The sequence below is a fragment of the Dermacentor andersoni genome, chromosome 8 (genome assembly GCF_023375885.2).
Source record: "Dermacentor andersoni chromosome 8, qqDerAnde1_hic_scaffold, whole genome shotgun sequence".
Taxonomy (NCBI): domain Eukaryota; kingdom Metazoa; phylum Arthropoda; class Arachnida; order Ixodida; family Ixodidae; genus Dermacentor; species Dermacentor andersoni.
This window is the reverse complement of record NC_092821.1, coordinates 146,016,676-146,039,663: the sequence shown is the minus strand read 5'-3', so window position 1 is coordinate 146,039,663 and position 22,988 is coordinate 146,016,676. Positions and strand designations below refer to the sequence as shown.

At 46.6% G+C, this 22,988-nt stretch overlaps 1 protein-coding gene across 1 annotated transcript in view; it reads left to right on the top strand.

Moving 5' to 3' along the window:
* Nucleotides 1-20,601, top strand: part of LOC126528952 (kinesin-like protein KIF19) — a 170,688-nt gene extending 150,087 nt beyond the window's left edge. Inside the window, exons 20-23 of the mRNA XM_055069498.2 lie at nucleotides 3,834-4,056; nucleotides 11,274-11,521; nucleotides 13,693-13,757; nucleotides 16,652-20,601. Coding sequence (XP_054925473.2) covers nucleotides 3,834-4,056; nucleotides 11,274-11,521; nucleotides 13,693-13,757; nucleotides 16,652-16,803 — 688 coding nt within the window. The 3' untranslated portion in view covers nucleotides 16,804-20,601. The remainder of the gene's footprint in view (nucleotides 1-3,833; nucleotides 4,057-11,273; nucleotides 11,522-13,692; nucleotides 13,758-16,651) is intronic.
* Nucleotides 20,602-22,988: the final 2,387 nt, after the last annotated feature.

The following is a 22,988-nucleotide window of genomic DNA, read 5'->3' as shown; positions in this document are numbered from 1 at the left end:
TGCATGCCTAAGGTTTCGTGCATTTTTCTTCTGCGCCATCAAATACTCAGGTCCTGACACACAAGCCCCTGTCTTTCCCTTCATGTGGTCAATCTTCATGAGGTCAGTCAGTGATTCAATAAATTCAGCGTGAACCGTAGTCAAGTTCCATTGGTATATATCCTTTATGCTGACTTGACTTCTCTGTTCCCTGTGCGCCTGTTCTCACAGTCATCTAGCAAATTTTAAAGCGAAGCTGTTTATGGCTAGAGAAGCTCTCGTCCAGCAAGTACGTCGAGCAGCCATGGCCAGTGGAGTCCTGGAATGAGGACACCACCCACTCGACCTCAAGAGCAACCACCTCGATGGTCCGAATAAATGTTTTTTCTCTCTCTCTCTCTCTGTGTCAGCAAATACTCAGGTCTCGCGCGAACGCGCTCGTGCCACTGTTCGCGCGTTCGTCGTCGTCTTCTTCCACAGCTGCAGCTCGTCGGCGTCCCTCGGATGTGCATTTTGAGTACATTAGTTATCTATATGCAGCACTTTGAGCATCTCTAGACTCCCAGGTAGATAATAAAGGTTTCTCAAAGATTTGCATCCGCGCACGCATGCGACCCGCGTCGGCCATGTCTACGTTCGCACCACCCTCTCTTTGTCGGCGTTCCAAGCGCTCGCGTATCTAGTTTCCTTTCCTTCCGTTCTCCCGTGGCGGCAGTGCTGTCGAAACGTCACTCGTGTCTAGTTTCCTCCGGCTCCTCGGGGCGGTGGTCCCGTCGTCCAGACGAATGTACATATAAAAAAAGCAGAAAGACAAGTTGCCTTCCTCCATTTTGAATTTCACTTCTCTCGTCGTAATGGGGAGGCCGCGTATAGCCCGGACTCCCGAGGAGCAACGCGCCTACGTACTATGCGGCTTCGCTGGTCGTCCATGGTTCATGATTTTTTGTGCTTGTGTTTAGAAAAAGCTTACTTCAAGAAGAGACGATACGAACACTGAATAATAATATATGGGGTTTTACGTGCCAAAACCACTTTCTGATTATGAGGCACGCCGTAGTGGAGGACTCCGGAAATTTAGACCACCTGGGGTTCTTTAACGTGCACCTAAATCTAAGTACACGGGTGTTTTCGCATTTCGCCCCCATCGAAATGCGGCCGCCGTGGCCGGGATTCGATCCCGCGACCTCGTGCTCAGCAGCCTAACACCATAGCCACTGAGCAACCACGGCGGGTGATACGAACACTGAGTCACAATCACAACACAATTACACCAGAACGATAACATACACAAAAAACGAAGCATCGTACACACGGCACGTTTTCAAAGTAGTGTCCGCGTCCCCATCACTAAAATATAACCACATAGACCACGAAAAGGCACAGTTACACATCAACTAATAGTCACATGTATAAAATGATGTTCAATATACACAGTGTAGACAACAGTTATGTACAATGACGATGTGACAGAGACACTTTACATAATTTTGAAGTGATGCTATGAGATGTGTATATACAAAAATGATCATGTATACGTGAGCACGCACACACGGAAATCACGGGCACCTGCATTTTATGACATTCAGTAGATACTTTTGATTGCCTGGCTACAAGAACCAGGCTGGCCGAAAATTAAGCCATACGCGTCCATCGGACAAGGACAGGAAACGGCATGACCACTGTCGAAGGGGCTCTTCTTCCCCAAGGAAGAGTAACTCCTCCGACAGAAACGACAGTAGTTCAGAGCAGAGCCTCCCCAGAAGTGGAAACAGAGCGTGGCGACGATGCCCCGCGGCAACTGCCTGGCACCGGTTACGCCATAGACAAAAGGCCCCCGCATCAATTGAAAGTTGCGCAAAGCGGCACGTAAGCAGCGACTAGATGTAATAAGGCGGATAACTCCAAGGCCACGGAAACCAGTATGGTCGGCCTCCCAAAATACCCTGGCAAAGACGCATTGCAGCAGCACATGTTTATTGGATTCTTGAAAGGGGCAGTTGGGACACAACGAATATGGGACAACGTCCCACCGCTCTAGCCTGTCACGAGTTCGAATCACTTGCCGCCCTAGACGCCACATGATGTCGCGTACGTGGCCAGAGAGAAATGACGCTGTTATCGCATCCCACTACACATTATTGGAACGTGCGTGGCGCGCTAGGGGAACTAGAGGAAGCAGTAAAGCTGACATAGTATCTACAACACGGTTTTCGAGAACGTCTACATCAGGACGTACCTGTTGTATGCGGCGATAAAATGACACGGCTGTAGAGTAAAATGCAGGTGCGTTTAACGCTTGTGGCTCGCGATTTAAGTACGCGTTCGGTAACATGTAACGAATTTTTGTGCCAAGGAAACAGCAGGCGAGTTCGCGCGCAGGGCACTGATCACGCTGTAACAGGCGGAGCAGAAATCGCAGAGCAAGCTGCCGGCAGCGGACAGACACGGATGGGAACGCGAACCCACCGCGACAGCGTGGTTGCCCAAGCGCCGCGCGACGCACCAGTTCTGTACGGCTCGCGACCAGAAGAAGGAACGAAGAAGGGACCGCAAGGGCCTAGTAATCCGTAATGGTGGCTGTACAACGTGACAGAAGTACCACACTGGGCCGCAAAATAGACCGTGCTAAGTACCTTCGTTCTACTAGGGGTAAATCAACCCTTTGAACATCTTGAATGTTTCACCTTACGACTTCAAGAATTGATAGCCACACAGAGTCTGGTGAGTCTCAGGACAGAAAACGCTGTTCTAGAGCAGGGCCAAGTGCCGACTAAGTGCCGTAAATGCATCTTATTAAAGGGAGACGTTGCCCTCTCGACGTCGCTAATTGAAAGTTGTTTGAAATTTGGCTGGTCTTTCGAATTCTCATTTCTTGAGAGTGCAGCCCATTAAGTTACGCTGGTGTATTGCGGCGGTGAAGCTTAAAAAATTGCCGAAGGGGCAATGTGCGAAATTCCTGGGCAAGACCACCGGATCGAGCTAAAATTCTCCAATGCTGGACCGCCTGTGGGTCTTTCTGGACAAAACCCAGTTGTACGTGCGCGCTGAACTTAATTCTTCTCGGTGGAGGGAAATTCAATCGTGTCTTCTGCTAATGTTGTGGCTGGGGCGTTGAACTAAAGGCCGGTGACATGCGATCTAAAGAAAAGGCTCGTGTGTGACCTGATGCGACAGCCAGAGCGTGCTAACAAGCACTCTATCGGCTGTGCAGCTCGATTATATGATCGTCTTACAGCATCCTCGACATACCGCACCGGTAAGCACTGAGGCGTCCTCATCCATGGTTCCATCCCCGCACCAGAAAGTCTTAAAGCCCCTTAAACTTCGTAAAGTAGCGGCATGCTTTGAAGAATCCCGCCTCCTTCTCGCGCGCTCTGGCCGAGACAGACACCGCGTCGCTATAGGCCTAATAGCACCACGTTGGCCCTCGCGCCGTACTTCAGCGCCATTTTCGCTCGAGAAGCGTCTACGGAGTGGCGAGGAGCGCATGTTGGCACCGTTGCTACGCTTGAGCGGTGTAGGCGGCGCCATGGTCGAGGAGGGAGCGTGAAAGAGGAGAAACGAGGAGGAGTGAATGCGGAGGAGGAGAGTGTCGCTACTTTACGAAGTTTAGGAGCTTTAGGGTGCCCCGGTGCCAACCGTTGCGGTTTGTCGAGGATCCTGTTTGCGAGTATTATATGTTCGTTATATGTCCGATTGTCCACTCGCATAAACTATCAGGTTTGACATTTCTTAAACTGGAGTACGTAAATGTTCTAACGGTGCTCTGTCTGCGACACTATATTTTTTTCTTTCCTCGGCCTGTGTCCGTTGCATTGCTGACGGCGTCCCCGCTGTGCCGGCCCCTCTTTCAGTCAGAGCGACAACGTGGCGGTCAGGAGACACGAGGCTCTCCGCGCTCACCGAGACGCCGGAGGAGGAGGAGGAGGGGCAAATGCAGGAGCGAGGAGAGTACGGACAACCCGCCACGGCCAGCACCACGGCGCCAACGGGAGCAGCGGCGGGAGCAGCGACAGTGTCTCCGAACCGCCGCACACACCCGGAAGTAGTCTGCTGTCACACCTGCCTCCCGTGGAGGTGAGAACAGTGCCATATATATATATCTATATATATATATATATATATATATATATTTCCTGCGTATATATATATATATATATATATATATACATATATATATATATATATATATATATATATATATATATATTGCCGTGGTAACTGAAAGGCGGGCGTGCCAACGTGGACAAAGATTGGTAGAAGGAATAAAACCTTTGAAGCGCGATTTAACGTTTGGGCGAAATCGATGAAAGGGAATGTCTTCCTGGACGCTTGTCATCGGTCGACATGATCATCCTCGTAGTCATTATCATCACCGTTATTAGCATCCTCATAGCCGTCATCATTTATCGATCGTCATGATTGTCATCACCATCATCATCATTTGTATCATATAGTCATTATTGGTGCGGCTCGCCGAATGAACTATATGATTGTCAGCAGCAGCATCTTTGTCACATTATTAGGCAACGCTATGTTTGGGATCAGCCCACTAAAGAGGCTAGAGGCTAGAAACAGACGCACCCGATGCAGAAAAGTGGCGAGAACGCTGTCTTTGAAGAGACAGCACAAATGTCGCTCCTTTTCGTTCTACTTGAAGTCCGTGTTTGCACTTCTGCGTTTCACTCCTGTGAATCTTTGCCAACTTGCTTGACTTTCAGTCGTTCGAAAAATTGCCGTACATCTGCAAGTAACACAAAGTTACATAAGAAAAATAGCACAGTTTTTGTTTTTTTCATAAAAAGAAGCTTCGCACTTGAAGAAAGCTTCTGACTGGTCCAAGGATTGAACCCGGAACCAATGCCTTTCTGGGGCGATCGCTCTGCCTTCTGATAGTTGTTCTGCCGACCTCCTCGCTAGCTCACATGGTAGAGCGACCGCCCGGAAGGTCGTTGGTTCCGAGTTCTATCATTAAACCAAGCCAAATTTCTCCAGAACTGCGAAACTTTCTTTCTGAGGAGACTGTAACGGTTTCGGTGTAACGGTGACACATTTCCCTCTCATAAAGCTTCCTCCGACTTCCAGATTTCCGCAAGAACTTCTTGGCCATAATTGAAAGGCGCAGCCATATTTGGTCACATAAGTGGCGCCACTTGTTAGAGGCGTCTCAATAGCCGAGCCTCTCGGTAGCTCTCTAGTTTCGGAACTGCCTACAGAACTTCGTTGTCGTCTATTGTTACACCTCGAACTGCTTCCCGTGGAGGCTAGCAGACGATCGGAGACAAAACCGGAATTAAAAGAGAACACCCCCAGGTAGCACAAACCCACCTAAAAGACATCTATGTTGGCTTGTTCAAGCCAAAACGTCTACAATCCGGCTTGTACAAGCTGAGCAATAGGCCCAGAACTCCAGAAGTACTCCTGAACAAAAATTATTGCTCCCTCCGTATTCTTCTTGGGGAAGTCTTGGCAAGCTGTTCGTTAGACAATGTGTAGAACTCGCATATGAAGGCTTATTTTGCTTGCCCGAGAAAATATCGGGTGTTTGAGCGAACACTTTCAAACTTATTTTTTAAATTTCCTAGGGCAGATAACACAATTCTAGTCCATGAGCCGGTCTACTTGAAGAGGCTGGCATTAATTGCAGAAGATATTGAAATGCATATTCGACTAAATAAAAAAATCACTAATTATGTTTTGAGCGAATTGCATTATGGCACATATTGTAATTTAGAAATATCAACGGGCGAGAAATATCAGCGGGCGAGACATATCCACTTGAAAAGAATTGTGTGGATGACACAATTTACGAGATGTGCGCCGTCAAACTTGCAGTAGAGATGCACTGTCGCGCCACTTATTTTCTAACAAAACATCGTTTTATGCATCGAAGCTCAAAAGTAATTGGAACACCGGTGCGTTTCACTGCAAAGTTCGGGAATTAATATCTCGAAAATGTCATTCTGAGAATTCGTTACAAGTGGATCCGCCTTGCGAACTCCCCGGCCAGAATTGGTAAATTGCAATATGTGCCATACGGTAATTAGTTAAAAAGTTAATTAGTGGTTTTTAATGAGTCAATTATAAACTTAATTTTTTTGCGCAAGCAGTGTCCGCCTCTTCGAGTAGGCCAGCTCAATGACTAGAATTGTGCTATTTGCCACATGCAATCTAAAAAATTTTGAAATTGTTAGCTGCAATGTCAGCTGCACTCGGTATGCAATCTGCACGGTAAAAAAACGGTGAACTACGTTAATCATGCGCTAATGCAGATCGCTGGTACTGATATGCCTTTCTTAGAACCAGTGTCATGGTTCAAGATTTCTAATAAATGTACATGTATTCAATACGACTGGTTCTAACTTCAAAATTAAAACGCGCAAAAAATCTACTATTCTGAAAAACATTCAGTATTATGGGCTAAATGCATGCTTTTGCAAAGGCATATATTATTGAAAGCACCTGCATAGATTCCGCAGTTTAGAATAGAATCAGTGAAGGTATAACATTAAGAGCCTGTGTATGACACATAAACATGTGTATACGTATGGCAGCCATGTCACTTCTGCACCAAAATGAAATTCTTCACGAATGAATAGTCTTGCAACAGCGTTACACTTTGCAAGTGAGCAGAACTTGAGAAGTTTGGGTACTTCTAACACAAGAAAAATACATGCAGCACACAAGGGTATTGAATGAAGCACACTGAAAAGACATCTTGTCGAAACACTGTAAAATGCCGTTTTAATAACCAGCACTTTATAACAATGTTTAGGAGGCAAGAAAATCAGCAAAATACAAATTTTTATTCTTGAAAATTATGTACATCTGCTTGCCTTGCATTGATTGACTAAATTTATATGTAGGTAATGAGTGACATGTCATGCTTTGTATTGACTGACTAGAATATGTGTATTATGAATGGCATGTCTAGAAAAACTGACCTGGCATCCGCATCCTAAGACTAAGGCACATGACTAAGGAGGACCAAGAAATGCATGTCAGCTGGTGGCAGGCCCAGTGGCTTTTGAAGAACCTGCACCATTCAAAAATGGGAAAAAGCACTCATTTAGAGTAAAACCAGCAAATAAGAGTTGAATGCTTAACATAAACGTGACTAAAAATAATCTCTACATATTAAAAAAAAATTTGATGATACTATCCAAAAAGTTACTGTTCCCCTTTTGACAGCTGTCAAGTGTATCTTTATAAATCTATATTTTAATGCTTAACATAAATATGATTAAGAAATAATCTCAACGTATTAAGAAATAGCAATGACGCTATCTAAAAAGAGTCTGTTCCCCACTGACAGCTGTCAAGTGTATATTTATAACCCTGTAGTTTCTGTAATGCGCACACCATATTCAAGGACTTATTCTATGCTATTTATGAAATTACAGTATTTTAGAACCTCAAATAACACTCACGATGCATAGTTGAATGTTTTAAGCCTCGCGTTTCAGTGGCTGTCCTCACAAGACTGAACAACGGCATAAAAACAAATGCAACAATAACAAGCACCATAATTAAGGGACCAAAAATATAAAAGTGAAGGCATAGCATAATGCCAGAAGACCGGTATAATTACCTCTGTAATTTAAAATGCCTATTCAGGTTCACCCAAGCACCCAAGCATTCTTTTGCTGCTTGGAAGTTGAGTTACTATAGCGTTCTTTTACTTTGCATCTTGTTGGCATGCGGCCCTGAACACCGATTACAACTACAATAACTGATGTCTTATACTACTTGGTGTTCGCAAAATTTATTGTGTCTAAAGTAGAATATATCATAATGTATGCAAGTTTCCGTATGACCACAGTAAGTCATGATGTCACAACAGCATGCATAGATGATCCTTGGACGTTATCTGGCCATTGCCAATAGGTATTTGAAGACCACATGTGACAGTTGACGTAAGTAGAGGTAAGACAAAATATTAATCATATACCATGCACTAAACTCTTGTGTAGGACCAACAGTCAATTTTATTGAAACGTAAACATGCTACACAATGCTGACTTAGTCAATAACATTAGTGTAGTTTCAATTTCTGAATAAAAACTAACTGAGCAATAAGCATAACATAACATGCCAACTTCTTACCCGCTCGCAGCCATTGTAATCAATGGCTTCAATCAATGACGATGGTGCATTCCAAAAAAATTATTATTGTGGCAACATTTACGCACAGGAACTGCAAGATGTACAGAGCATTAAAAGAAGTTATATCTGTGCCTACTGTGCATACAACAACTATAAAACATGAAGCCACGAAATACCAATGCCGTCAGGTAGAATGTGTGGGTTTGTTGAGCAGTTGCCTCCACCCAAAATGATCGCGTACTCATGACGCCTGCGGCATAAAGAATGTTCCACATCTGCCACCAAGGTTTGCGAGTGGTGGCGCTGGCTAACACTCCCAGGTACTCCCAGGGTTAGTTCTAGTAGTAAAACATAAATTGCCCTGAAATGGATGGCCAAACGGCGCCGTGGTAGCTCGGATGGTAAAAGCATCGCACACGTAATGCAAAGACGTGGGATCGTTCCCCACCCGCGGCCAGTTGTTTTTTCATTCATTTTCATGTCCATTAATTTATAATTTATTTAATTGATATAGTAAGTACAAGAAATTTTCCCTATGTTGTCCTTGGTGTCTCTTTGTTGGCTTCTTACGATGAATAAATTGGGCTCCTCAGTTCCCTTTCTTCTCGTAAAAAAAATAATGAAGTCACTTTAACATTCATACCACATTTTTATAACTCGTGCCAGGTGTAATTTTTTTAGTTACACCTGGCACAAGTCATAAATACGTGCTTATTTTGTAAATTCACAAAGCTTTTGCTTACAAGGTGACATCGAAAAGCAGGATCGTAGCTCAACCTGGATTCTAATGTGGTCACATTTTTCTCGTTCTCGAAGGGCACCTTGTAATCGGACATCGCCATTCTGCCAGTTTCGTTGGGAACACTGATAGCTGTTAGGAGCCTTTTATCTTGATGTCTTGCAGTCTTCCAATGTCTTTCAATAGTACGCAAATGTCTGAAAGCACTTACAAAAGACAGACAGGAGTCATGAACATTTTGGCAGCTTGCGACGGTAGCTAATAACATGCCGCAAGACGCACATTCAGCATGCTTAACTATGCTCCTATATAGCTGCGCAGGTTCGATTTTGGTGTCCCAAGCTCTTGGGAACTAGTCTCATCATTGTTTCGACCTGGCTCGAGTCTATATCACTGTGGTGCGCACTCTTCGCTGAAACGCTCACCTCACTGCACCGGGCAGCATTGATCCGGAGGAGTGCTTGTACTGGGCAGGGTGCCAAACGTTTGCTGTTCCAAGGCCATGCATGCTAGAAAAAGATGCATCAAATCGTATGTTATATAACGGGCAACAGCGGCTTTCGCATGAAGTGATACTTTGATGTGGTGCGCCACGTTGCTTTTTGCTCTCCTTTTGCGCTTCCTAATATCTACATTTAGTTTTGTTTTCCTTTTGTCACTGTTGTAACCGCTTGCCGAATTATGTAGGTAAGTCGAACAATTGGTCCAGTTACTAGCCAGCCAGCCTATCGGACCAAACAAGTTTTGCGAAGTTTTCTGTAATGTGAAGATCAAAGTGACCCTAAAAAAAGAACGCAGTGGACACCGTGAACGTACGCGCTTACGTGTCGATGCAATTAGACGGAGGGTTGCAGATATATTATTCGCGTTGCGATGCAGTTTTCAGACTGTCAACGAAGTAATACATGTCAATAAACGCTATGGCTCGCGTCTATATAATTACAGCTCCAGCTTAAACAGTAGGCAATCTTAGACCATGAGGAAACTACGCGGGGACTCGCCGAGAACCGGTTCCCGATGTAACAATTTTAACACGGAGAACAGATACTAACGGCATCGAGTGATCCTACACCAACCAAAATGTAATCTCAACTAGACCAGTCTATTGAGTTGTGTCCGCGACATTGGACGTGCCTCAAGGAAATTCGAAACAATAACCGACATGCATTAATTGATGTGAAACAATAAACCAACTTGGTCATGGTGCTAAAGTCGTGCAACAGAGCTTTCAAACGAGGCAAAAAGTTTGATCACTTACCGAAATGAAGCTGCGCCTTCAACGCAGAAAGACACAGAGCAGGCGATGCGCGCACGGAACAAATCCGTTGAACACGTTGAAAATGCGCGGTATTCAAGCGGATTCAATGCACGGGAGCACGGAAGTGCCGGTGTTGAAAGCGGCCAAGCCACAGTAGCGCACCTATTGTTGCGCGACTCTATATTATATTAGCTTGTGAAACGTCATTTGAATATTTTTATTGAAACTTCTACAAATTAAATAATAACTTTCAACATTTTTATTGAAAGTTTTTGTTGTATTGTGATCAAGGACACACGAAACTTTGGCATGGCTTTAGTTTCGGATGACGCGGTAAATTTAAATTGACAGATATTGATAAGTGCTGTCACCGACAGCAGTCTTTCCGAAATCGTCTCGTGCACAAGTTTTGTAGTACACTGGTTGGTTATTGTATTTTGCGGAGCGTTTCTATATGACGATAACATACCGATGTAATCATTCCACTGATGGTGTTGAACGAATCGTTGTAACCCGTAGGTAAAAAAATGCGCGTAAATATTGCTTGTAAGATTTGGAGGTTGACTTTAAAAACGTACTTGAGCCTTTACGTCTCCATCAGATCTTACAGCAGAAGTCTTAAAGACATGTACTGTAAGCTGTACAGAAGACGTCTAATTTGGAGCTTAAGTTAGCACTAGCCAGGACAAGCTGGGTCAAGCCGAGTCTGGAACGCTTGTAGCCGACTTTTGTTTCCTAGGCCGCCATATCTGCGTGAAAAATGGTGCCAACTGTTAGGAGTGCACCGAAGCGATAGAGATAGCTGGGGCTTCCCGGAGGCCTTCTTCGTGGTAGGTACTCCATGCGCTCTGAAGTCATCTGCTGTCACGCTTGCCTCTCATGGAGGTATAACGACGACCAGATAAAGCGCTGTGATATCCATATGTATGTGTACGAGTGGCGCCGCCTAATAACAACGCTTACTCGTTCAGAGGGCACTTTACGTATCTATAGACAACAGAAGCATCAAAGTGGAACTTTGTAACTTTCTCGGTCTCTTTAAGCCAGCACAAGGTGGCCAGTTGGTCTTTACAACGGCTAACCTCCGTGTGACTTTCTCCTTTCCGGCTATGTAATATAGTGCTACGCGAGGGAGTGCGTGTGGAGCACTGCCGCAACCAACTTGTTCGCATTCGCACCTTCTCGCTCCAGTTGACCAACTATGTCAGCCACCGAGAAGACATCGAGGAGAGCACGAGGCGCATTTCCAGTCTGGCCAACCAGAGGAGGTTCTTACGCACCGCCGAGCGCTCGCGTAGCCAGTTGGTCGAAAGTACGTCGCCGGGAACGCCGCAGGTGCGCCGCTACGTGGGTTCCAACGGAAGCTCCGTGGCGTCGTCTGCCCTCGCCAACGGCACGTCGTCTGCTCTGGATCGGAGGCTGCTACATCCGGCCTACCGGTGCGCCACCACTCGAATTTTTTTTTACAGCACATGATGTCGCATCACGTTGAATCAAATTTACTTCAGCACCTCGACATTAACAGAGATTTTCAAAACGACACGAGGACAACGAACACCCCTGCTGCAGCAATTGTAAATCTGCCCACGAAGGTTTGAAGATATAGAAACAGTAAAAGAAACGATTTCCTCCTGGCCTGAGCAGATTAATCACGAATGCCTCCTGGCCTGACTGAGGTTGGTCCCTCTTAGTATAGATGCTATCAAAAAAAAAAACTTCAAAAGTTACAAAAAGCTTCCTGTCAACATAGTGATTCATGTTATTGTGAAAACTGAGATGTGAAGTCTTGATATTTCCAAAGATGACTGCAGCTCGTGGTGTAAACAAGATCAAGTTGCAAGGGTTTGGCTTCTAAGCCGTTGTAGGGTTGATTTCCGCTTAACGCTCTGTCTTGTAAATGTAAACCTCCGTATAGGTAGGTATTCCTTGTAACATTATATAATCATGCATCATGAATTTGTTCAACGGCTAGTGTCGCTCGACGAGACTGCATGTCTGTGGTGGTCTAGCCTATTCAGCTAAATAAACTTGTAAAGCTGACCATAGCTCACCCCCCACCTTCTTTTTTTTTTTATTCTGACAGCCTCTACTAGCGAAATAAAAAGTGGGCCATCGCCCAGAGCGTGCCACTCTTTCAGATGCTGGTCACATGTTCAGAGGCTGATTGTGGTTGGCCGGTTTTGCCGCTCCTCATAGTTTGCCGGCTACAGCGTAAGAGTGATAATAGCGCACGTCGAAATTGTCCATGCTCTGGAAACGGCTGGAATAATCACAGGGCCAGGAAAGCAATGTTCCCTCAATAAAATTTTTTTTACATGAATTTCTGAAAAGAACCGTGGCATTGGTGCCTACGGAAGCTGCAGGTGTGACAGTATAGCCAGCATGCGAACGATGAATAGTGCATAGATTTTCTTAAGCTTATGTTGAATTCCAATGGCAGATCCAGATCAAGTTTTTCTGCTCTGTATGGAGCAATCCTATTCCAATGGCAGAATGTGAGCGTGAGCTGCGTTTTCTAATGGCAGATTGGGACCAGCCGCTGATCCCGGATTGCTCCGTGGAGCAAAAATATTTGCTCCGCCGAAATCGGCAGATTTGACCGGAAGTCCTCGTGACGTATTTCATTCACCCGCCTCTGCTTCCTGTCACGGTCGCCCGTTTCCGGTCGTGGGTAGCTATGGACGACATGGGAAACGTGGACGCCGCTTCGCGCCGTGCGATTTTATTCGCGCTCCTAGACAGCTCCGACTCAGACAGTACAATTTCCAAGTCGAGTGATGATTCTTCTGACACGGACAGTGAAATGGGGTGGTGGGTTGCGCTTCCAAGCGCTTGTTCTTTTCTCTATTCTAGCGCCCTCTCACTTGATTTTCCTATACTAAGTGCCCCCGCGAGAGCGCACGCATTCCATTCGCAGATATGGTCTGCACACATGAGAGCGATCTCAGTCGGAGCGACGCGCTCCGACGCGATCCGGCCGAGCGCTCGCGATCTACCATTGGAATTCAACATTAGTCTTCCGGGTTTCAGACGGGTTCGTGACTTCGTAGGACTAGTAATTTTAGACAAAATATATTGCTTTATAAGTGCGACAATAACCAATGATTTGCTCACGTGTAGAAACGCATGGCCTTCGTGCGCTTAAAAAGCTATCATTCTTTGGATGTTTAGAAAGATCGAAACGTAACAGATACCGATAAAGGAACGAGTGAAACCAAAATCATCAAGATTAAATAAATCTACATACTAGCCATCATTCTCGTGACCGGCTGAGTTGCAGTGCTAGAGCTATTTCTTGCAAATTTTGTTGGAAACTACAGGAGAACAAGGGGGCTGTGTGCGCGGCCCCAGCATCGTGATTCGTTGGCTAAGGCGCGTCTAGACGCGTCTAGGCGCGCTTAGGCGCGTATTACCAGGCACCATAACGCTGCAAGAAAACTACGCTGTGGCATGTTTTACTGCAAGAGCACGCAAACAGCAGTGACGCTGTGCTCCATAGAGCAGTTTGAAAAAATAAACAAGAAGAAAATCTGAGATGTTGCAAGTAGTGGGAAATGTTCGTGGTGATGTATACGCTGCGCTAAGCTAACGCTTTCGTCTCCCCTTTCAGAAGGGACTCCCTTGAGTCTTTGCCGCAGCTACATGACGGCTACCGCAGGACCCCGAGGAAGAAAGGTAATTTGTATTTTGTTATCGCGCACGGTGCATGTTCCTCGCGAAAATTAAAGGAGGTGTGTGGGAGGAGAGGGGGTGTGGTGGGTGGTGCGGATATGCGGATATAAGTGGCCATTAAGAGAAATATTTAGCTTGGGGCCAACTCCAAATATGCTATTCAAATAAGAAAAACACATTTGAGAGGTAAATACGTGTTCTTCCTTTTAATCACCTTCTCGACACGTTTGAACTAAAGTTGTTTCCTTTAAGCAAAAAAGGTAAAATTGTTGTGATTGTTGAAGCATTCTGTTTAAATTACGACCCTGATTCTTCAAAATCTTTGAAGCCGGTTAGTTTCAAGAAAGAAATTGCTGCGTCTAGTCATACAAACTTAATGGAACATTGAAATCAGACACACAACATCTGGCCTGCACCTCTCAGGTCATAGAAAGTGGACAAATATAATGTACTAGTGCATAGTTTATCTTAAATACCTGTTTTGTTTACGTGAGTCTTTCGAAATTCTTGCGCACAAATTACTGGAATGTGATGCATCATAAATCAACTTTGTCCGCTTTAGAAGCACCCAATCGGTGAAAAGAATAAAATAAAATAAATAAACATTGCTGAGTTATTATTAAGTTGCGAACAAAGAGCTTCAGTGATTTTTTTTTTCAGCCAAGGGCTGGTAGTTACCAGCCCTCGGCTGAAGAGGTCGCTGCACTTTTATTACACCCTACAGCCATCTATGGGTGATGAGCTTGTAAGCCAGGTGCTTTCGGGGCCTATTCGAGTGCGCTAAAGTGAGCGTTCGTTTCTCAATCAATTCAAGAACAATAAGGAAACGTGATTGAAGAACAGTGTCTTATTCTGTCCATATGCGACGTTGTTCTCTGCGCAGCGGAGTCGAATCAGTTGTACGTCTTTAACACTCTTGCCTACCCGTGTGCTGTTTTCATCGTGAAGCTGTTCTATCCGCGATGTTCTGGCCTGCATTGTACGTGACACGCTGCCTTGTCGTGGCCACTTGATCACCTCTCCCCCCCTCTCTCTCCCTCTAATATTGATGATGATGACTGATTGGCGTTTGGTGCACAAGGGCTTCGGTTGCTTGCTCAGCGTCTTGTGCGCTCCGACGAGAGTTGTACAGGGACCTGTGTTTTTATTTAAATAAGAATATTGGAACTTTGTGCACATACTGCTGCTTTGTTATCGCTTAAATTTTGCAACAAAATTACATTTTTCTGTCTGTGTCATACAACAAAACATTTGACATTTCATGTTTCTTTTTATGGTTTGTCCAAAACTCTTGCTGCCGACAAGAGGCGAAACCAGTTCAGCTGTTTGCATCCGCACCAGTCTTTGATGACGTGGTGCGCGTAGAGCGCCAAATTTTGTTTTATGTACAAACCAGGCAAGCAAAATGGTTATTGAGCAATACGGATCGGAAACTGTGATCATGCTGCCAATTTTGACTGATATCGAAGCATCAGTAAGTGCAAAGTGCCTTGCAAGACCAGAAACGTAGGTCTCTGTACATCGCTGTAGCACGTCTATCGCACGAGCACACCGTGTTAGAAGGATCCGAAGTATTTCAGGGGCACTGGAGCACTTGACGTGCACGAAACATTTTTGACATCTCTCTAACCCTCGGTGGCTATCAGCAATGGCTCCTCTATATCGCACCTTCTGAGCAGGCTCTGCGGACTCTCTTATTTTTCTCTGAGCTTAATATACGCCGAACTATCCTCTACAGTTTCCGTCAGCATAATTTTACACCGGTGGGACAGAAATGAAACAAGTACGGAAAGTCGTCCCTGTGTGGAACGTTACGCTGGCCGAACATGTCGGTAGGCACCAACTAAGCCCATCAAAATGCCGCATTAACCATCCTTTGTTCTTTAGTCAACCTAATCAAGGAGCAGAAGGAGTATTTCTAGATAAAACGTCAGTAGTGTTAGCCTGATAATGTTCCCTCCTGGACCCAGCAGTGAACACTATAGGCCATGGAGCTCAACTGATAGTATATGGGCGGGGCTTCAGTGATATTGCCATCTTGAGTTCATGAACTTTTGCGCATGCCGCCGGGCCCGATGGTTGGAATCCGTTCACCGGACTATTTACCGACATATTTATTACTGTTTTCTGCTCAGACATGAATGACGCAACTTTAGCCATGTTGCGGAAACCGCGGGGACCATACATTACGGTTAGGGCGCAGGTAAATGCTATTTGGAGGTTTCTTCAAAGACGAGGCCAAACGAAACGATGTCATGCATGTTTCCTTGCTTGCTTGCCTGCTTGTTTCTGTTGCCTTGTTGGTTTCTTTTCGCCTTAATTGTAGTACACTGCTTTCTTTGCTCTTATAGAGTGTTTTACAACTCTTTTTTTTACTAACCACATTAAATTCCACATTTCCGTTGACAGGACGCAGATGTTCTTCAAGAAACGCAATCTTTCAGATATGATGCTTGTTATTCACTTATTGTTTGCCCGTTTCTTTGTTTCTCGCGAATAAAGCGAGAACCAGCAAAACATCCTGCTTGTGTTTTAATCAGCGCTCCTGGCGTTAGTAATGCACGAATATCATAAGGAGCACGACTAGAAGATCTCTTGACGACATCTCGTATGGAGTGTCCTGTCAGCTAAACTATAGCCACAGGTCGAGCTTTTGCAGCTAACCACAGAGGGAAAGAGAGAGATGTAAAAATGTTCCAGCGGCAGGTGCTGACCAGTGTGCTGTGTGTGTCTCTCTCTCTTTTCGGTGTGCTTCCAGAGCAAGAGTCGTGTAGCATTCAGTAGACGCGGGCAGTGGTCTCTCTCTCTCCCTGCCCTTCGACGACCCGCTGGCGACGCAAAGCTCGTCACCGCTGGCTGGAAGCTTCTGTGTCTGCGTCTGTTTCCACCCCCTGTAGATGCGACGCTTCGCTCCCGCGTCCTGCGAACTGTCGGCAGCGGCGCGGGCCGGCGGCCTCTGCCGGCCAGGACTGCGACGGCCACCGTCAGGCAAGGCACCCGCGGCCGCATCACGCTGCAAGACGTGCTCCGATTCTACGTGGAACGCTGAACCTCGCAGCCGCATCACGCTGCAAGACGTGCTCCGATTCTACGTGGAACGCTGAACCGCGTAGCCGCATCACGCTGCAAGACGTGCTCCGATTCTACGTGAAACGTTGAACCGTGCATAGGTGTGTGCGCGTGGGTGCCCCACCGACGTCGGAATTCGGCAGGATCCTGCTCCTGGCTACGCCCATGGCTGCCACCGCAAGCAGATTTAGGAACAGTGACAGCTAAAGACTGTGTGCTCTGCTCGGCGCAGAGCCATGGGACTGCTGCACCCCGTAGAAATGTTCTGAGCATTCCCGTGCAAGGTCTTCAGCATGTCGCGTGTTTGCAGGACCAGGTTTGTACAGCCTGCGTGGTTAACCCTACGCAGTCCACGCGTACAAGGCGCTCTGGTGTAATGCTACGCTTTGCGGATTAACCCCCCCGCGATATATTCGCAAGCTACTCGGCAGTGATAAGTGGGATAGTTGACTTTCCGTGCATTAGAAACGTACTGCTTTCTATCTGTGGCTTATGGCCATTATGGTACGCCGGTGCTGCTGACGTGCGACGATTGCAGTGCTTTTCTCAAACGACACAAGAGCCAAAGTTCTGGATCAAGGTTCAAGCAAAATAGGCCAGAAGACTTGAGAAACGCATTCTTACAGTAGAAATTCCGTGCAGTTTGTATTACACAGTACAGGTGCCATGTGGCATCAACGTGACATGGTGTACAGTCATCTCCGCCCGAATTCGCACGGCGTGCGAGTGGTCTGAAGTGCTTCGCAAAGGTTTTCCTAGTCATTCGACCTTGCGAAACGCTGCAACATGCTTTTGCAGTACTTTTTTCTGACGCATTGTGCTGTAACGTAGCGTTGAAACACAAAGTGTACACGAATTTAACCGGTCGGAACGGTTCTCTGTGTAGCCGTTCTGAATTACGGATGTAATTATAAATGTATATTCTGCTAACGACAGTTGTTCATTGTTTGTCCTTAAGTGTTGTATTGTGCTCATGAACGACGATAACGTATGCCTTCATGAGGTCATGAGCATTGAATTGTTAGTAGAAAACCACTACTCGAGTTCGGCCTACGCTTGGCAATTCCCCGGATGTATCTGTATAAACATGTCGTCTGTCAGGGACGGTTCTAGTTCGCATGGCCCTTGACCTAAACTGGCGCTGAAGTGAAACATGAAGTTAAACTGTATTCATAAATTATGCTTCTTCTATAGCGCTACTGTCACTCTTATCGCGAGTGAAGGTATGGTAAGTCGGTAAAACGCAAGAACGGAAAACGGATGGCAGCGTCTTTCTGAACTTCCCGTATACCAGCTTGCCGCAATGTCATGGATATCTAGCAGCGTCTGCTCCGGTCCAGGTAATAGCGTATCAGTGAAGAAAAAAAGACTTCTTTGCATTCTGAACAAACAATATAGTCAGCCTAATGAGGTTCGATCGCGAACGTTTCTGCACCAAAACTGGCCCGTGTACAAGAAAAAATGTTTAGCTTATTGATGTCACACGGACGCATCCGCGCTCTGGTTTCACGGCGAGATTCAAGAAAGAGAGTCTTCGTTTTGTGCAGTAATGTTCCTAAATAGAGTTGGGAAGGCACAGTCCTCTAGTGTAAATTGGTCTAATGTTTCTCTGTAATGTTTCTCTGTAATGTTTCTAATGTCTCTCTGTAATCGATTGGGAACCTCTCGAGTCTGCTCCCTCCCTGCGAACAGTCAACAAAAACACTATGCTTTAAAGAGGACAGGATTTTGTATGCTTCACGACGTTCGAATGTCAATTTCCGGCTTAGAGTATTGTAATTAGCTGCTTTCTGTAAACACGTACTGAATCCTTCCCTACAGTGATTGGACCACGGTGCAACTACAATAAAAAGAAAAAAAAGACAGAGCTCGTTTCGGTCGCTCCAGTGATCATCGTGTTCAGACATCCTGTTTCATATCAGCGCCTAGACACTCATCCCCCACTTACAATTCGCGTGTGAATATCACTCGATTTGTTCTGAGACAACGGTTATATATTTGTTCCCGGATGGACATCGGTGAGTCCTCCTGTCCGCTTTCGGGTCGAAAATTAACTGCCAACAAAGAGTAAAGCAGCACGAACCATGGGAGTTCAGTGCTATCATCAGAAACTGTTCAGTCACTAACTAGGTAATCGCACGGCCAGCTTTTTAACATCCATTTTTTTTTTCGATGTCAAGCAGAACGCAATAAGAAAATGGCGCTGTACTTGCATCTGGGGCAACTTGGTTAATCATTTCTTGAGCTAGCTGTGGCTGACAGCCATTGTTTAGCAATGCAGGTGTCTTGCTGCAGCACAGTAGTAAGGGTATGCGAATATTTTAAGAAACGTAAGTTGTCTTCAAGAACTCGTATGGCTCTGTCAGCTGGTCGTAACTTGCAAAGGCCCGCTAAGGAGTTAGACCATCCGGTGAGCACGTGATCAGCTTCCCTGTCTGCTCCTTCATTCCTTGTCTGAGTTTCTCCCGCGTTCGTGACTTGAGTGACGGTTCCTTAGAGTTACTTATTTGTTTGGTTTTAATAAATTCTTTCAATTCTGAGCAGCGACGTTCTTGGTTCTCTTTTTATTGTGCCATGCTTGGCGTCTAAGACAGCACGATGAATCGGCACCGAATAAGGAAAATTTCAGTTCTTGACATCGCCTGTTCTGAACATACAAGTGAACGAAATAAACATGTGTCTCAGCATCAGCCTTCCCTTGTATAACGCCGTGAACCTATGTGATTGCATTGAAAGTATTCCTTACCGAAATCGGTTTCCTTGTACAGCGCGGCTTGGCCGCTGAGTCCGCATATCGTTGATGCCTTGTGTTGCGATGCTGTGCTGTGTGCGTTACGTTGTGAAACAGCACTGTTGTTCTTTAAGTGCGAAGGTGGCTAATTGCCGACTTGGTGCATCAAGCTACGGGACCAAACGTAGCAGTTCTATTGGAAGAAGAAAAAAAAGAAACTTCCTGTTTTCGTTGGGCCTCGTGACCATAGAGTTTCCTACGCAGATCACTAGAGGGAAATACGGCACTGAAATCTCAGCCCCAGTTAAAATCAGAATCAGCACAGATTTTGGTACAATGTGACATGGCTTCGTTGTCACGGCTCATTGCAGCTTCTTCAGCTATTATGCATACGGTCATCACAACGTTTGCCTTGTAGTAGTAAATGACTGTTACGCTCACAGCCAATGTATTATATTAAGTATTTGCCAGCCGTTAAGTAAACAGTGGCACTTTCGAGCTTCGGTGACGCCCAATCTCTATATTGATGTTGTGTAGCACTGACCATGCGGAAGATCTCTCACTTTTTAAGTAAACAGATAGGTTGGTTTTTATTTATTTATTTATTTATTTATTTATTTATTTATTTATTTACTGAAGCCCTGAGCAGCCTATGATATCAGTGGCATTGATACAACGTAGAACAAACTTCAACGAGAGCAATTTTATGTTAAAATTCAGGACGTCAGGTCACCTACAGTAATGATCGCAAGAAAAGGGCGCATCATTAAAAAACAAGCACTTGTAGAAATTGGAGGGTGAATGAGTATAATCGCAAACAGACAACAAATTCGTGATGAAAAAATGAGTTTCGAGCACTTTTAATCTGAAGAGTTCGGAGTCGGTAGGACGAAGTTCAGTGCAAATCTGCAGCCACAGCCCGCCACTCCCGTACCGGTCTTTAAACAGCCATAATTTCCCACTAGTGTTGATGGCGTGAAACTCCATGCTTGCGACCAGTGTTTGTACTCTAGTATTTGTCAGCGGGCAATAAACAGGTTGGCGTTACGCTCGTGTGGTTACTGTGAAACGGTGTCTCTGCTGCGGCCCCAAGCACAAGACGTTCGAGCTATCACGGGTAAGTAGGTGTAAGGAAAATGTACGGTGCTCAGGACAATTGTCTAAAACACGCGGGCCGCCCTTTCCGGACAGCGCTGGCGACGTGTTTCGCACCACGTGTTATTGTTAATGATTACACGTGTTACGAAACCGGCTTGATAGTAACGATGCGTTGCTATACATTTGAGAGATGTCTTTTTCTGTCCTCGCCGTGCTCGTCGCCTTGTGCTCTGGCAGCTGATTTGGCCACCAGGACCGAGTTCTAAACGCGAGATTCAAGAACGTAGCGTCTTCGTTTTGTGCAGTGATGTTTCTAAATAGAGTTGTGAAGGCGCAGTCTCTGCACAGTACGGATGTGTTGCTCTCCATACGCGATGTGTTATTCTAATGTCAACAAAACCTTTCGATCGCCCAGTGAGGTGTAGAACATCATTGTTCCTTGTTTTCCTTGCACATTTCTTTTTACGGAATGGCCTGCGAAAGTACGATTCACCCTATTCACGTTATTTGAATATGCGGCCGTTACTTCCACAACCAATGCTAATGTACAACTAGCGAATTAATCCGTTGTCTAATTACCTTGGTAATTCTTCAATTTCTGTTACGCGTGGAAATTGTGAAATTTAGCAGCAGTGAGGTCGTTCATCCTCTCCTTGCTCGTGGGTCCATTTTCATTCTATAGGGCACAGCGGCCGCGTTTCGACGAACGCAATGCAAAAACGCTCGCGTCGTTTAAGTGCACGTTGAAGATTACCACGTGGCCAAAACCAACCTGGAGCCCTCCACTGCGGTGTCTCTCATAGCCCCGGGGCTGCGTTGGGACGTTAACTACCCGCGAATAAAACGTCTTTTGTACTTTAGGATATTGTTTTCGCACTGCCACCCTGATTCTAGGCACATCCCCACAAGTGGGCTTGAGCCATTTTCGGAAGATATCATCATCACTCGATATTGGTCAGCGTCAGAACGGCTTCTGCAAGACCCACCTTACACGAGTCTCACGGCGTCCACCAGCTCGTCACCTGCCACCGTGCAGCGGCCTCGAGAACTCCGAAAACGCCAGCGACCACAAGGACCTGTACTGAGGCGACCGCAGCGGGCAATATCATGCGGGCGGTCCTACCACCTTTTCCCGAGGCTTCTCAATGAAACAGACGAGAACGAAAGCAGAGGTCAGCCATGTTGATGACTTAGGCCTAACGGGCGTCGACGGCCGATCGAAGAACGCGAATTCCGAGCCCGCAGCGGCTGCGATGGCGAACGCGGACCAACAGCCTGCGGGGAACGTCGCCGCGTCGGCTACACCGGTGTCGAGAGTAGGCCGTTCGCGCAAACTGACGCCATCTTCGGGTCACAAAATGACCGCGCCTGCAGCGCGTAGCCCTAAAGCGTCGACGATCGCTTCGCCCGCAAGGAAATCGGCGAGCAGGTCGAAAAGTCCCCACCGCAGCTCCAGCGCATCCAGTCACGAGGAAGGCAAGGCGGAAGCTGCGGCAACCAGTAAAACGCGCCGTAACATGGAAAGGAAAGCCAAGAAGAAGAAGAAGAATACAGGATCCGAGAGCCCAAAGTGTGACGTTACGAACAAGCCTGTCAGCAGCATTCGAGAAAGGTCGTCCGTTGCTAGAAGGAAAGGAGGGCCGAAGGTCACCAAGAAGCCGTCCGGGGCTGCAACCGGCGCCGAGGTGTTGGACAACGGTGGCGCCAGCAGTGATGCCGGTGTCTCGCAGAAGCCGAACCACGCCCCAGGTGGACGCGAAGAGTCCCTGACTTCTGCCGTCGCTGTCAGCCGACTCACGACCGCGTGCGCGGACACTGTCGCCAGTCGCCCGGAGAACACGACGGCCGTCCCAAGCCGTGTAATGTCTCTGACTTGCTCGGCTACTTCTGCCGAGGGGCCAGCCCGCAACCTCGACGGCACCTTCAATTTCTCAGGCAGTTCCGATCCCATCAGCAGAACCCCGACTTTGCAAGTGCGCGCCGGGAACGACTTCACCCAGGTGTCGCACCCGACCTCCCAGAAGACTTCTGGTCTAGTCGGAAACGCTGCTAAAAAACAGCGTTCCGTCAAGAGCTCCGCGAGGCCCGGGCAGGCCACGGCTAACGTCCAGCAGCCTCCTCTGTTGCCCGAAGGCGTCCAGACCCCGCCGACCTCATTCGGTGGTTTCGGGAAGTCTGCGAGCCCAAACCACCGCGAACGTTCGGACAAGCGAGTCGAGGGTAACAGGGCGTCGGGGCCGACACCCCATCACGACGCCGGTCACGGACAATCGGCGGCTGTCGACGACCGCGGCGTCACACGCGCTAGAAAGGACACGTCGCGTCGAAGTCGTAAG